Here is a 17,074-nt window from a genome sequence, read left to right on the forward strand (position 1 = left end):
TGACTAGCAACTTGTCAGTCACACGATAACATTGTGCTCCACCTCCACTGGAAGTCAGGTGTCAGCGACAGGACTGATGCCAGTCCAGAGCTGGCTGTGTTCTAGTACTGGTAGTTGGAAAATCAAAGAAAAACATGATTTGTTTGGGTACTCAGCAAAGTATTGTCATTATTCCTGCAACCCTGGCAATACAAAAACATCACTACCGCGTGTTCCTGCAGACATGCTGGCCAGTGATACTACAGATGACAAATTCTATAGTTTTGCTGCTTTTTGTGCACACTGTCTGCAACATGGATTGGGAAATCAGAGGTTACTGGGGCCTCTCAAACTTTCCGAGTTGGAAATCTGATTTGAGGGGACATTCCAGTTTAAAATTCTAACTGGAAAGTCAGGATTTCTGATTTCATCTGTGTTTACTCTTGTGGAGTTTTATTTGGAAAGACTTAAAACTAGCAAATGAGACCATAAATCCATCAGAAATGTATTTAATGAGGTCATAGAGCAAGGGAGCTCAACTGGCATTTTACCATAGACCTCTATTCAACTGAACCGCTGTTTGTAAGCCGAGGAGTCGCCCCCTGCTTGCCAGATCCAGGCAAGCAGGGGGCTGAATGCAGATCCAGGTTTGACACCAGGAAGTGACGACTTACTTTTACATACAGATTTTATAAAAGGCAGAGAATAACACTGTGGAGTTTTTAGCTGAAACATACTGTAAATGTAATTTTACTACTAGTTTATTCCACTGTAGGACATTTTGCTCCAAATAAAATGGTGACATGTGGATTTTGTATCATAATACCGATATGTACAGGTTTAAAGTACTAATTTAAGACACACATACAGAGAAATTTGGACTTTCTCCTGTTTTGGTAGATCTTCAGCCAAAGTTACTAACCATCAAACATCAGTAATGACAGCATACAGTCATGGCATCAGGTTCACTGCCAAATTGACTAATTGGCCAATAATGGTGTTTGAAAAGTGTGAAATCCTCATGATTGTTCGTCATTATATTATAGAAATATGTTTAAAAAAGCATTTAAAAAAAATAAAGTAAAAATTGAAGTTGCAAAAGTGCATGAAAAGTCAACTTTGTGCCACTGCCAAAGATCCCCAGAGCGTAAAATACTGCAGTGCAATCATTGATATTACACTCAGTGTATGTACATTTGTTTTTGCTGCTCCCCCACACTTGTAGACCGATGACTTTTGTAGATTATTTTCCTTTAATTTTCTGTCACTGTTGCAAATGTACGACTGTGTGAACAGCAAATCTGAGGTCAAACAGTATCTACGAATGCCAAACAAGTTAATAATTCAAACATTTTTGCATCACTGTTGCCACCTCTCCTTTGTTGAACTGTTAGCAAACACACAGAAAAAAAACAGCTTTGTGATGTTTGGAGGCTTCTTCATTTTCCCCGCTGCAAATTACCCAAGAGGAAATGGCCAGTGCGAGTGGATTGTGGGGACTTTATTCGTCTGTTTCCTGCGGTAAGTTATTCCTTTGTCTGGGCCGAGCTAATAGCAGGGAATGGGATTCAAATAGAGTCAAGCTGCCTCCTGAGATCCCTCAATCCACCGTCGCCATAAAAAGAGGTCTGAGGCCAGTCTAAATATTTGGTAGTCTTAGCAGGTTCATGTTAAAAGACACACACACACGCACATGCACGGCGCACACAAACGCACGGGGTGAATGCACAAGCAGGCCGAGGCTGTGAAGTTGAATGGCATAGCTCAAAGCCTTCCTCCCCCTATCCCTCCCTCTTTCTCTCTCGCTCTCTCTCTCTCTAAACCGCCAAACCATTCTCCCCCTTTCTCCAGCTCAGAGGAATTCATTAACTGCCTCTCCACAGAGACACTATGGAAATCAGGCAGCTACAAAGGCAGAGAGGGAGAGAGAGAGAGAGAGAAAGAGGGAGAGAGGGAGGGAGGGGTGATGGTGGTGGTGAATGGGGCTATATTATCCTATTAGATGGTGGATATGTCTCGTTTCCCTCCCCTGTCATGAGAAAAACATTAATTTTAAGTGAGGAAGGGAGGGAGAGAGAGGCAAAGACTGAGAGAGAGAGAGAGAGGGGAAGAGAGAGGGGGGTGGGGGGCTGAGGGGTAGATGGTGAGGGTCTTTAACGTTGCTCTTTTATCGAGCTGAAATGGAGAGTCCCCTGGCTCCATTTACCTTGGCAATGAGGATAGAGGCGCTCTCCATGAATGCCATTTAAAATGCCATGGAGATTAAGCATCCTCTCTCCCTCTCCCGCTCTCTGTTTCTCACACACACATATGCAGCAGCAGCAGTGGCGGCGGCGGGGCTCGTCATAATATGTGTTTAGGAAAAACAGCTTTGAGATTCATGAGTAAAGCCCTCTAGGTGCCAGCGCTGAGGAGGGAAGAGAGCAGAGAAAGAGACAGAGAGGACCATCACTTAGCCAGAGTGGGCTTTAAGCACTGTAATTAAATCATTAGACCCCTCTTCCCTCCCCCTCTCCCTCCCCTTCCTCTCTCTCCTCTCTCTCTCTCTCTCTCTCGGCTCAGCCAAGCTCATCAGGAGCTCAGAGTGTGAAATGATGAATCTGTATTTATAGGGATGGAGTAATTACAGCGCTAACCTCTGAGGGGACCCAGGAGGGCCACAGGGCCACAGAGCAGGGTGCAGGGTGCTCAACCTCATTAGCACTGCCCAAGTGTGCGTGTGTGTGATAGAGTGTGTGACACAGTGTGTGAAAGGAGGTGTGTGTGTTCAAAGAAGCACAGTTGCTGTGTGTTTTGATGGTTAAGCCTGTCAATGAGGACACATCAGCCTGCCTCCTCCCACACGTGAGGGTCCATTTTTACACTTTCTCCCACATAAATATGGTGTCCCCCCCCCCCCCCCCCCCCTCAAAAAAAAAAAAACACCACCACTTTTCATCTCATACCTCAAATAGCAGCTTTAACATTTCTGCGACATCTGCAACTGATACCAAGGGCCTAGCAGAGTACAGTAGTCTATTCTTCTCAGCAAACATCTGTCATTTTCCACTCCACAGCTCCCGTGCGCTCCGTATCTCTGCCATCTCCTATCATCTTCGATCTCTGTCATTACCTCCACTCTCCTTTATCTCCACAGCTCTGAAAAAATATGCTCCACTGACTTCCGTCGATAATCACGGACATTCCTCGTGGATCTGTCCGACCATATCAATGCTTCCCGGCCCATCTGCTGGACCAGGAATGTCCGGGCATACCCCACGAGTCAGCAGTCAAAGCACCGAAAAATGACACCAAAATACGGAGAGATTATTATTACTATTATTATTATTATTATTGTTGTAGTAGTAATTAATGAATTCATTGCGCAAGACACACATACACTGCGCACACATGCGCGCACACATACAGGTTACCTTTTCGGTAGACACAGTGAAGACTGTCGAAATTAAATCACACACATCAATACACACGCACACACACGCAGACGACCTGGGCTAACCAATGCACTAATCGCCTGCCCCGGGCATAGGAGGAGCTTGGTGCTTAAGTAGGCTGCCAATCAGTCACTCAGCTCCACATCCAGAAGCTCCTGCGGCCAGACATACGCATCAACTCCGCACTCGAAAGTGCCAAACTGCTCCTGAGACACAACTCGGTGGAAGGGAAGGCTGACAGATTCTTCTTTTTTTTAAGTGGGGGTCATCCTGTTTTGTTTTGTTTTTTAACTGTCCCGCTTTTTCTGTTCTTTTTTGGGGATTCCTTCTTTCTTTTCTTTTTTTTTCCTGCATCATCTTTCTTTTTTTTCGCTCTTGTGACTTTGGAAGAGATTTACTGCACGCATACTCCGGACATGTCTTTGCCTCAGCTGGGGTATCCCCAGTTCCTCAGCGCCTCCCATGAGGTGTACGGAGGCGAGCGGCCGGGCTCTGCCCGGGAAGGAACCACCGAGGGCGGCGTGAGCTCATCAGCGACCGCCGCGGCTGTCGGCTCCATGCTGGGGATGTACGGAAGCCCATGGGCGGCTCATAACTACAGTGCCTTTCTGCCGTACAGCGGAGCCACAGACCTCGCCCTCATATCCCAGATGGTGAGAGATGATACACGTTCAGGTGTTCATAAGAAAATAGTGAGGCTGAGCTTTTCACTGTAATGCCTAAATACAACTTGAACCATTTAAATGCGCGGGTTGTTCGCTTTGTTTTTGTTTGTTTTTTAAGATAATTTTTGTGAATTTTATTGAGATAAATTAATTATTAATATTTAATTGTCTGTGTGTTGGAGATATAAATACTTGGGTGAATTGCAAAGAACTGAATAGCCACATAACACAAATTAACGATCTCTGGGAGCGTGACACTAAACTTCAGTTTCAAATTTAATTTGAGGTCATGGTTTTTGAAAGCTTGAACATAATGTTGTTGTTTTTGTTTGTTTTTTGCTTTTTTTCTACAAATGTGGACCTGCCTACTGTGGCAGGCTGCACGTTTTAGCATAAAGGCATTTATCAATATTGAATTAAATAAAAATCAAAACAAAATAATATGGTAGGCCTAGATCATAGAAATTTGCAAGCGACCTAAAAATGAGGGATATTTGTTGTGATCTGTGTCTGATTACTGATTTTTTTTCAAACTTGTAAGTTTTTTGTTTTGTTTTGTTTTGTCACGCAAAAAGTTTTTGCTCCAAATTTCCATTTGTATTTTCCTGTTTACAAATTTTCTGAACTTGAGGCGCAAATATCTTTGGAGTTGCTCAACAAGTTGCCCCCATTTTTTTTCTCCCAACAACATTCCAGGGCTCACAGTATGAGCTGAAGGACAGCCCGGGGTCCCACCCAGCTTCTCTACCTGTTCACACCGCCCAAGGCTTCTACCCCTACGGCCAGTACCCGTACGGAGACCCGTCAAGGGCCAAAACGGCCACAAGGGAGACCACCAGCACCCTGAAGGCCTGGCTGCAGGAACACCAGAAGAACCCTTACCCCACCAAAGGAGAGAAGATCATGCTTGCTATCATTACGAGAATGACACTCACACAGGTGGGCAGCGTGATATGTTTTCAGAGCTCAATTTGTATAAAATGTTTCAGTTCAGTGGTCTTTCTGGCACCTTACAAGCACAATTTGGTGGGCATCAGCCTCCAGGCCCACTTAAAATAAATCACTAATCATTATTTTAAAGGTTTTATTCTTTATTTTAATGTCCTTCAATAGCACTGCTATTTGTTATGAGAACCCAGTTGGCCCACATATGACTGTTTTTAATACACCTGCAGAGAAAAAATAAATTAGTTCAGTTTTTTTAATCTGAGCTCAGGAATAATAAATAAAATCAGATGTCTTTTTAAATGTTTTATAATTCCCCATCTACAGATTTCAAACCACAGCATCTGAGTAATAATGCTTAAAAACGCGCTTTTCTTTTACAGGTGTCGACGTGGTTCGCGAACGCCCGCAGACGCCTGAAGAAGGAGAACAAGGTCACCTGGGGCCGCAGCGCTGAGGACCGGGACGGCCGCATCTTCAGCAGCGACAACGAGGACGAGCACGAGCACGGCAAGAACGGCAGCGACGACGAAGATGAAGAGGAGGAGATAGATTTGGAAACCGTCGATATCGAGAGACCCGAGGAGCAGCGCGAAGGGGAGCGTGGCTCCGCGAGGGGGGAGGCCGAGGCGGGCCTGTCCGCCGCCGAGCAAGCCTCTGAGTCGAAGAGCTCGGAGAGCAGCAGGACGCTTTCTGCGGAGGCCCTGAGAGGAGCCGAGGCGGGTGTTTCTCTCGGTAAATCGCCCAGTGTCAAGCTTCCCGCGGATCATTCGCCCGGCAGGCAGGAGTGCCAGAGACCAGCACAGAGCAAACCTAAAATCTGGTCTCTGGCTGAGACCGCCACGGCGCCCGACAGCTCTCACAAATCTCCCCCCGCGGCCCTTGCGCACCACGCGGCTTTGGCCTCCACCGGACACCCGGCCTTACTCCCGGGTCACGGAATATATACGTGCCAGATTGGCAAGCTGCACAACTGGGCCAACGCAGCTTTTCTGAATGCCAACTCTCTTTTGAACATGAGGTCGCTCCTGGCAGGGGCGCCGGCCGGACACCTGCCCGTCCACGGCGCAGTGCCGGCTGCGCGTCGTGACGCACGACCGGCAGCGGTCGGCACGGGAACGTCGGGTACGGAAGACGACAGCGATGTAGAGTCATCAGGGAGCTTCAGTCCAAAAAGAGATGGTATGGGCCTGATTTCAACGTTTATTCTTCTTCTTCTCCTTCTTCTTCTTCTTCTCCTTCTTCTTCTTCTTCTTCTTCTTCTTCTTATTATTATTATTATTATTATTATTATTATTATTATTATTATTATTCATAGGACTTGTTCCGTTGAATTACTCAAATGGCGACAACAGCAGCTCTCCTTCCTGCAGGGCAGTTTCACTTTATTTTCAAAGGTAATTTCACGAACACCTTGTCACTCACTAGTTTGTTTTCTTTCCTTCCGCAGATGAAGAGAGCGACCACAGGCCCGATTCCCTGAAGTCCCCCTTTCAGATGATCACTGACAGGTGATTTCAAATCAATTTTGGCATTATAACACCATCAGCCTCGATTAAACGAACCTTACAGCAAGAGGTAAACACTGTTACACCTGACTGGTCGGGGAGGCAGAACTCGGCACATAAATCATACGATTGAGTCCCCACTTTAACGCCTCGTCAGGCAGGAGTCTGATATATTCTGCGCCTCTCCCTCCCTCTCTCCCCTCCCAGCCTGCCCCCCCACCCTCCAACAATGAGCTATCGCCACCTATGTCATTTAACTAATCTGCCGCTATTTATTCACGCCCCCCCCCCCCCCCACCCCCACCCCCGTGAATGAAGCTAATGTATGTCAAAGAAAGCCCTGATGGCAACATCATGAATGAAGCAGAGCGTGAAAAGACATAAAACAATTTACCTATAGTGGGGTTTTTAATTTGCATAAATACAGCTTAACACCGTTTGAAGGAAACAAACTCGAAGTGTTAAAAAAGTTGCTTCGTTAGTTTAAACGAAGGATTTCTTTTTAAGAGTAAAATTGCCAAATTTGTTTCAGATAATATAATTATAATGTCTAGACTTTATTCACCTCTGAGCAATAGTTTCCTCTTCTTCTCTTTCCTCAGACCTCACCACGGGACAGCAGCACAGCGAGTTCTGACAACAACAATATGAGAAGAGAAAGAAAAAGAGGAATAATTTTATTTAATGGAGAACAGTTTAACGAAGGATATTTTTTGGACTGGGAGGCCTGTTGTAGTATTACTGTTTAGCTTCCACATGAAAAAGAGATGTTCGCGTTTTTTGTTTGTTTGTTTTTTTTAGTCTCTGAATCACTTGTATTTCTCTTTTATGTCCTCTTATGTCCCCCCTCTGTTCCTCTGTTGTGAATGGAAACCTTGGAAAAAAAATTGTAAATACAGGATATGAATTTGTCTTTAAAGAATATATTTTTTGGGAACTAAATAAATGTCATTATAGCGCTTTATTACTGAAGAAAATCCCACCACCTGTATTTAATAAGAGAGGACCGATTTCCAGCCAAAGAAATCAAAGAAAAAAGGGCAGAATGCAGATTAAGAAGCACTGTAAACTTCCTAAACTAAGCACACATTATTAGTATTGTTATTTTTTTTAGTGCCTGAATTTAGGATTTTTATAACATGAATTTACAATAAGTAACCAGTACAATACAGAGAGTGCAATTAATGTATGCAGAGAAATTCTCCTTCAAGAGCTCAAGTGGATTTGGTATTTTAAGGGTAATTATATATCTATATTAATATACATATAATACAAGTATTGCAGTTAATCTCCAGCTGACCTCGTCATCCCTGTGTCTAGTTTGTTTCACACGAACCATGCAGTGTCAGCTCCTTTATTTTTTAAACTACCAGGAAAGTCAGTTTTATTGAAACCTGCACTCTCGCCAACAAAGCTCGAAGACTTATGCCCGCGCCTTGGAAGCCACTGCAAACGCTGCGGAAATTGAAAATTGAAGATTTCCAGGACCTTGTGAACCTGCGCTTGTGCTTTCAGCCCAGGCCTCCTCGCTTTAATGTTGGATTATACCCCTCGGTGCCACCACTGCCGCCTCTGAAATATGGATCAGACGGAGAGGAAAGGCCAGCAAGCCAGTATGGGGGCAGCAGCTCACGGGGGAGGCGAGAGAAGGGGTTGGGGCGGTGGTGGTGGGCTTGTGTGTCACTTTGTGGCATCCTTGACGTTCACAGGCCCAAAGACAGGGGGGTGCATAGAGAGAAAAAGAGAGAGAGAGAGAGAAGATGGTGGGGGGTCTGAGAGCTGCTAACGGCGACTGTTTTCAAAGCTGTGGTCCGATGCTTGGTTTAGCGGCACAGTTTGGGGCCTCTCAAGGGGCCCAGACAGCTCCAGGTTTACGTGCAGATAAAATTTAGATTGACGTGCTTGTTGAAATCTTTGCTACAAGTCTTTGAAAGTCTGGTATTTAAAATTATTAACACTTACTAGTTAGATGGAAGAAGGGAAGTGGCCTTAGCGAGGTGCTGTTAAAATGTGGCCTGTAAAGTGTATGATGAAGTTTAAGCAGTGAAGTACTGCTGAAGTCTATAGAAGTACAAATTTGGGAGTAAATTTGGTTTTTAAAAAATTACATATATTCAAAGGTGGAAAAATCTATATGTGGCAATATATTAGATAGCTGCTTTCTGCCATCCAGTAGCTTAACATCAACAGTTGATAACAGGACAGCAGCTTGTGCATTAACTTTGATTTCTTTGTTAAACTGTTTTGTAGAATGGAAATTAATCTAAATGAGGTCCAGATTGGGCATCGAGCAAAACTACAGTTAGATGGTGATCTGAATGTAAATCATGCTCTGGAAGGAGAGGAGAATAAAATCAGAACCACCAGATTTGTAAATCTGGAGATTGGCTCAATGCTGCCACCTGACTCTCAGAGAAAGTAAGAGCACGGCTGCCCCCACGGTGGTGTCTGCACCACCTCTCAGGTACGATATGCAAACCTTTGCTGCAGGATCGGGTTTTGAAAGCAGCTCCTGGAACTGTTGTTTGCAAAGAGCTGACATCCTGACAGCCATCCAATCGGAGGTGAAAAGAACTAATTTGGTCATTTTTTAATTTTATTTTGATAAACTGGAAAGGTTTTATCTGAGATATAAAATATATGAAGATACACTTTTTTCTTTTTTTTAATTGACTCTCCACTGGACTTAGATGTAAAGCAGTGAGGAGTAACCCTAAGCCAGGCATCAAATACTACTCATTATGAACTCCAGTTCAAAAACATAAGCACTATAGTTTTTTCATCTTTAGGACCACAATCTGAACAAAGGCCAAAATTGCCCATCGCCATGGTATATATATGTTTTTCGAAGTCAGACTGTCTTAAAAAAAAACAAGTAAAATACTTTATAAACACATTATAATTTTAAAATCCTACATTTGATCTATTGTGCTCAAACATCACAGTTTGTCTTGTCTAACTTTTATTAGATTATCCTAAAAATTTGATCCACGTTTAAAAAACAATATAGGCACAAGTGATCAAAATCTGAGATTTTACATTAGCCCTTTTTCTAATAATTTTTTTTTACAATTATCATTATATTAATGGTCCAGTCCAGTTCAGTTATTCTATTGTCTCCGCCGAGAAGCTTTCTCGGGCTGGCTCCCGACAAATCATCCCCACAAAACAACATGAAACAGCACACATAATCCTCCAATAAGAATCACTCAAATTTATATGTATATAAAAAACACAAAAAAACTAAACCTTTCATTTTTTAAACTGACATGTAGCAAATTTATGCATTTTCCCCATAAACAGTCTTAAAGGAATATGTTAGCCGTTAGCTGACTCAAAATCTCCCTTAAAAAACATCTTTTCTGATTTTGCTTTCCTGTGGACAAAATTATAAAGTGCTTATTTCCCTCAAAGAGACGCTGGCAGGCAAATTTTGCCACTCCTGGACAAAGGCAGGACATTCTTTTAAACCTGTTTTTTAAGGTAAGCTACCAGGCTGCCGAGTGTGGTTTCATAACGATGTTGGAACCTCGCCGTAAATCTGACGTGCGTACAAGGTGTGGGGAAAAAAAGAGGAGCGTCGTGACTGGTGACGCTTTCTCAAAAGTCAGCACGGCGCTCGTCTGTCCCTCTGCTTTCCCACCCACGTACCCAGAGTGTCAGCAAACGAGGGACGAAAAGAGCAAATTTAAGTCTAAAGAAGGCAAATAAGGGAGGGAGAGATGATGCAGCGAGGGTTGTCATTGATGTGAGAGCGGCGTGGAAGGGAGCCAGACACTTGAGGCCATTTTCATTTCCTCTGCCAGCTCTGACAGACTGCCATGAGCACCGCTGAGGAGAATATCAGCCGCTCTTCTCGCTCGCACCCCTTCACTCTTTCGAACAATATGTTATTCTGTCAGAGTTGGAAATCAGTGAGCTTAGCATGATGGGGCTGAAAATGACATCAAATGGCCTTTTTATATCTGTTACACGGCGTGTCCAAAACATGTTGCGTTATGAAAGGAGTGGAAAAAGCAAAGCGGATCCAAAATATGATTAGGTTTTTCTTTTTTTCTCTCTTTTTTTTGTTGTGCCAAAGCAAACTCCATCAGAGTTTAGGGTCCAAATTGTCCTGAAACTTTTCGACTGGTAGAATCCAACAGTTTATAAAAAGAAACACAACACAACACAAGAGTCTCTGTGTGGAGTTTTTAGAGTCATATCAACTCCTCAAACTCTCAGTGTGAGCAGAGTCTTTATTGGTGCTTTGGTATTCTGATGTAGGCTCTTTGGTGAGTTCTAATCCCCATTAATAAGGCAGATTATGGAAGGGATTTGGCTTTGATTTGCGTGTCCCACTGCTCTTTTCTGTCAGCGTCTCACTCTCTCTATATATATCCTCGCGTTTCCTTTCTCTCTGCTCCTCTGTCGTCTTGATGGGATGTTCAGGGATTGAACAATGATCGCCTCCATGTGTCATCCCCCCTCGCAGCCCCCCCGTCATCACTCTTTTGCCATCCTCCTGCGATTATGCCCACATGTATGAGGGCTCCCGGTCGCCTGAATAGATTTGTTAAAGGCCCCCAGTGGATGAGAGAGGTCCAAGCCTCGAAGCCTGGCCCTCGTGTGCAGGTCTATCCCCTTTTCGAGGGACTCGGCATGGGGGTGAAATCCCCACCGGTTGCCCCTTCCTCCTACAGCGGTTACCCCTCTGCTCCTCCGCCACGCAGAGATAATCGGGCTTATGTAAAGACGACGTGCTCTTTTGACAGTCATCAGCTCATCAGTGATCCAATCGAGCCCAAATCCGCCATTGTTCACCCCTCAAAGTGTCTCAAATCCGCTTGTGCAGGAGAGAGGGCCTGCACTCTTTATCCTGCCAATCACTCCTGACATTCCTGCCACAGTTGCCATGGCCTAGGGTCAGAGGTCGTGAAAACAGAGAACATGAGCTGACTTGCGGAGAATGGCGAAGCGCCGAAGGAGGGACTCTCTGCTCAACGGCCCCATTGGTCATCCAACGCAGGGGGTAAATGTAGACAAGTTAGGACTCTATAGCCCCGCTGAGAGGGCCAGCCGGACAGAAAGGGACATGAGCAGGGGAGGAGAAAGAAAGGGGGGATGATGAGGCAGAGAAAAAGGCCATGGGAAGAAAAAGAGGGCAAGAGAGGTGTGTGGGGGAGAAATGAGAGTTAGGGAGGGTCAGTGTTTGATTGCCAAATAGGCTTTACAGAGCTTGACCTCAAGGGGCTTGGAGAAGAAAAGGACTGACACGCGGTTAAAGTCCCTGGAGAAGTAATAATTAACATGGTAGTTAATATTTGTGGAATTTTTAATGGACTTTCTGCACGTAAAACTCTTTAACACTGCAGCTCTAGACCAAGCTACAGAAAAAAACAACACAAAACAAAACGGTGTGTGTGTGTGTGTGTGTGTCTGGATGCTAACTGCTGAGCTGTAATTTGAAATGGAAATGTACCTCCCAATGCAATGAAGCTAATGCATGTCATCGCAGGATAAGCGGGGCACTGGGTTAAATCTGTTGTAATGTTGTCAAAAGAATAATTTTCTGTACCCAGTGTATACGTAAGTGAGCAAATGTTTAGCCTAGACAAGATATCATAGGGAATTTAGACCATTCACTGTTCCTCCGCAGGGATTAGTGGAATTAGGCACAAAAGCAAAGTATCAAAACTCATGGGTAATTCAACAAGCTCCACAATACTGAGTTTACAGAGTGCTGCTGCTTAGCCTGCTTTATTGTCGCGTTGCAGCTGCGAGTACGGTACAGACAAACAGCAAACGTCGCCACTGCCTTTAAAAAGCAGACAAATTTAATATACAGGGGGAAAATACACACAACAAATGCTATGAAAGAGTGGGAGTGATAAGTCTTTTCTCTTGTTGTCTGCCCATTCACGGCAATAATCTGAGAGAGGAAGCCGATTAGGAGCGAAGGGGAGGTTTGCGGTAGGGTGTTCGCATCGATGGCTCTTTTCAGCCATTTTGAAACAATGTTTATCCACGGGTTTGTTATAGCGTCGAAACTTAGCTTAGTTTACTGCTGGGAGAGTCCTAAAGGCGGGCTGAGGACTCACTGCGTCTTTGTTCAGCATCCATTGAGGCACGCTGGTGTGTTAGAGAGGGGCGGAGAAGCTGCCTGAAATATCAGATCTTGGGGATTTCTGTAACTTGTGCCACCGTTTTCAGAATATCTGGGGAAATGTTGCGGGGAATGCACTCCGCGAATGCTTGTTGAGGGTCTATGGACTCACTGACTGGATATCGCGAACACCATTAACTCATGATTTGACTTTTTTTTTGTGAAAAATTACTTTTGTAGCATGGAAACAGTTAGAAAACTATACTAATCAGTTTTTGTTTATTAAACCATGAAAGCCTTGTGTACTTTATAAGAGACAGTAAGAAAGTAAAAATTCCAATACAAACAACTTATGTGCATCATATTCTAGACACAGCATCAATTTAAATGGGTCTAATACTAAACTACAGAAAAAAGGAATCTTTATGAGTTTTAATTACCCAGATATTTGGTTAAAAGGGACCTATTAGTTCGGTGGCCCAGACAAATCAAATGCACATGAGAAAAAATAGAAAAATGTTGGAAAAATACAGAAAACACAACAGAAGTTGAATAAAACAGAAGTGTTTTTGGAAATTCATCAATGTGATGGAACAGCTGAAGTGACAGAGGCCAAAAGAATCAAAGGTTTGTACTGAGACATGCTTTCTGTCTCTGAAATCACTTTTGTTATGTTTTGTGAAGTTTTGGGATTTTTTAATTTTTTGAGTTGAGTTGAGCATTGATTACCCCACAGACCAGTTGTACCACATATTGTTAACCCTGCCTCTAGCTGACAATATACTCTCTGCAGGTAAATGGGCACTCTGTAGCTACCAATGAACAGATGAGCTGCTAAGACAGCTGAACCATAATTTCCTCTTTAGCTGGATTTTGATAAATGTAGGTGATAAGAGCAGTGGCGCACTCACCTGTGTGTGAAATAATTGAAACCTGGAGTATGGTGAACATTGATTTTTTGCTTTCCATGTCAACCAACCTTGGGCAGCTTTTGCCATACTAGTCTACTGTGGCACATTTGTAAAAGACAATGCTAATGTGGCCAGCATTTTTATACAATCATTCATTTTCCCCAATGGAGCTCTTGGCATCAAAGAGAAACAAAAACTCATGAAAGCTACTAACACGCTAATCTGTAAAATATTTACCTGGCAAACATTAGCATTAGAGGTGTTATTACCATGGTAATTAAACATGAAAAACCAGTGATTTAATATAATCTGCTGTGACTTACATCCCTTTCAATGACTACAGCACTACACAGCAGCCTCAGCTTATCAACACACTTTATGGCTAATTAAGGTTAGCTGACTAATGCTAGCAGCATTTGACTTTCAAGTCAAATGCTGTAGCCAAGAAAAGCTACATTCTGGTTGCTCCCTTGCCACAACCCTAACTAACCCTCAAACATAACACAAGAAACATAGCAAGTGTAGTTGGTGCACTGAATGCAACATATATCAGTCATATTTGTTCACACTGCTTTTAGACAAGTTACCTGTTATAAAGTAAAATAAAATGACTGAAGATATTGACGTTAGCATTGTTAGCATTGTTAGCATTGTTACTGTGAACATGTTAGCATGTTTTACCTCAAACTGCGGCACTGCCAAGGAAACGCATAGAAAAGCTTTCCATTACCTCTAAATTGGAGGTATCTAAAGATTTTTAAACAACATATTTAAAAAAAATAGCTTAAAAATACATTTAAATTCATAATAGAATGATATCATGGTATATGGTAAGATACACTAAGACAGGGTGAAGCCCCCCTCCCCCCGCTGTCTTTACTTTGTGAATAATGATAGATAGCTCATGGGTCACATATCTTCGCAGATTAATTACACTTGAGATGCATGCACGTGCATGTACATACACTGTATCATTCTACCACACACACACAAAAACGCACACAAACAGTTGCAGAGTAATGTGAGTCCTCATTCATTTGCCCAAGTCGTTTAGGGTAATAGAGCTTAATGGAGTGTATTAACCCTGTCCAGCTTGCATTTCCCCTCCTCAGATGTGTGTGTGTGTGTTCACGCACATGCACAGAGAAAGGGGAAACCTGCCAACTGTTTATCTGCAAGAGACACACACACACACACACTGGGGGAGTACAGATCTGGTTTCCCACTGTCACAGATGCTTACCCGCCTCTCCATTAGAGATGTGATTGGAGTGGACATAGAAAACCAGCAGCCTTGTTCCCATAGGGGCAATCTGAGGAAATTATTGCCCAGCTCCTCTCCAGGGAGTGTCAGCGCTCCAGAAAGAAGCACTTAATCGACTGCTATCACATGCGACTTCTCTGTTGGCTGCATTGCATAGGTTTTTGAGGCATTTGGTGTGGATTTATACTAGTGAAATGCGTTTGATGACACGTGATCAGTCATGGCACACAGTAAGGCTCTCACGGGAGCTGCTGAGCTCTCTAGATGTGGAATGCAGAGATCAGACAGTTAGCAGCATTTGCTGGGAAATAGATGATCAGTGGAAATGAAGATTGATGCCTTAGTTAATATCTTTTGTCTACCTTAATCCACATTTCTGTTTGATATGTGGATAAAAACTCAAGATAGTGTCATTACTGAAGAAGACTATTTTTTTAATGTTATCCTTACTGTATTAATTGTTTGGCCTCCTGCACTTTAATAGCATGATATGCTAATTGGACAAAAATAATAATAATAAAAAAACTGGTGTGAGCTCAGCTGGGGTAGACGCTGCTGGTGGTCAAATTTCTTGGGAGGTCCATCCATGGATGTAACATGAAATCTGCAACCACACCCAAGTGAACAGCATGCAGACAAGTAGATCTACTGTGTCATCTTTAGTCACTCACACAGTTGTAGCTGACCTCCTCACCCTGGTCAATAACAACTGCAAACTGAGCCTGCTGCACCCTCAGGCTTACACCACCGCACACAAGCAAATACATACACAGGCACCACCAGCATTGTCTTAAGGGTGTAATTCTCTAGACTGCCAGAGGATGGCAGCTGAGGTCTAAGCTGTGGAACTGCAGAAGCCGAAACACCAGGGAAAATGTGAAATAGTGAATCTATTATCATGGTATTCCCCCTCATCCGTGATTCTAAGGTGGGCACATCGGTGCAGACTGATTACTCTGTGATGTTCTGATTCATTCTGAAATTTAGCCTCGGTTATCTTGTTTACCATTGAAATAATAACCAATATCCCAGGTTCTGTGTAGCAGCTCAAAAATGCTTCTAATATATTAATTATTCAAGTTTATCCCACTTTGGTTTGAACCAACCTAACACACAGCTGGATAAAAAATCACATGAAATAGCTTTCCTTCAAAAGAAAGAAAGAGAACCGAAATATTTAAACTGAAATGTGGTAATACCAAATAATAATAATAATAATGAGAGAGTAAAGCCCGTCTTAAAAAATACAAAGCTTATTTCAGATGATACTGTCGGTCACATAGGTTGAGTAATTGTTTTGAGACCAGTAGGGGGATAGAAATGAAGACAAACCAAAGCAGTCCACGAGAGATAATGGACAAATAAATACAGGATCAATGGGCGAGTTAAGGCAGGTTAAAGTGTTTGTTAAAGGCTCTATCGGTCCCTGTGGACTGAGGCTTGCGGAGTTGAATAATGTATGTTCGCTCCCGAAGTAATGAAGTGGAAGTGATAGGGAGGAATACGGCTGGCCTCCCAGGGCTCAACGCAAACTGTACACACTCTTAAGAGCTTCCTGTAGCCTAAACCTGTCTCGCTCTCTGCCTGTGTCTGTCCGTGTCTACCTCTTAGACTCTCTCACTCTCTCTCTCTCACACACACACACACACACACACACACACACACACACACATGCTGCACATTGGCTAAGAGGGTTAGCTTGTCTCTGTTCCTCTGTCTTACATCATTGATGAGGAAGGCCAGGGCATTTATAGTATCCCACTCAGAGTTCAGCAGCTCCAGATCTTCCATGAGGCTCTTATTAGACAGGAGCAGAGAAGCAGCATGCAGCGATAGCATGGCTGCTACTCAGTGGTCAGACAGGTTACTTGGTGTTGGCAGTCTTGTTTGTGGATCAGATCGAGCCTGGCTTGCACTTGTACTTGGTTGGTGCCATCATGCTTAACAAGAGGCAGCCTCTGTAGACTGTGTCTTGTGGTGGAAAAGAAAGGGCTATTTTCTTTCCTCATGATCCATTTATTGCTTATTGTCTTCTGTCCTCTTCTTCCTCCCTGAACATTCCTGCTTTTTTCTCAAAGAGCAGTAGCATGAACGTGAGGTGGAAACGTTACCTCATTTTACCCTGGTTTTCATTGGTCTTGCTAGTTTAACACTGTAAGACAAAGAAGTCTAACAGGAAAATTTATTTTATTTTTATTATGTTTTACTTAACCTTACAGTATCTCAAGTTTTCCTTTTTTAAAAGTGGTTCAGACAAAACATTCCATATGATACAAACAGTATG

At 43.3% G+C, this 17,074-nt stretch overlaps 1 protein-coding gene across 1 annotated transcript; it reads left to right on the plus strand.

Moving 5' to 3' along the window:
- The first annotated feature begins 3,431 nt into the window (after window positions 1–3,431).
- On the plus strand, window positions 3,432–7,508 carry irx1b (iroquois homeobox 1b). The gene is made up of 5 exons (XM_084920050.1): window positions 3,432–4,066; window positions 4,775–5,017; window positions 5,407–6,205; window positions 6,474–6,534; window positions 7,134–7,508. The coding sequence occupies exons 1-5, from the start codon at window positions 3,830–3,832 to the stop codon at window positions 7,180–7,182; spliced, it is 1,389 nt and encodes a 462-aa protein (XP_084776176.1). The 5' UTR covers window positions 3,432–3,829; the 3' UTR covers window positions 7,183–7,508.
- Window positions 7,509–17,074: the final 9,566 nt, after the last annotated feature.

The sequence above is a fragment of the Perissodus microlepis genome, chromosome 22 (assembly GCF_051167445.1).
Source record: "Perissodus microlepis isolate ML-2025 ecotype Zambia chromosome 22, ASM5116744v1, whole genome shotgun sequence".
Lineage (NCBI taxonomy): Eukaryota > Metazoa > Chordata > Actinopteri > Cichliformes > Cichlidae > Perissodus > Perissodus microlepis.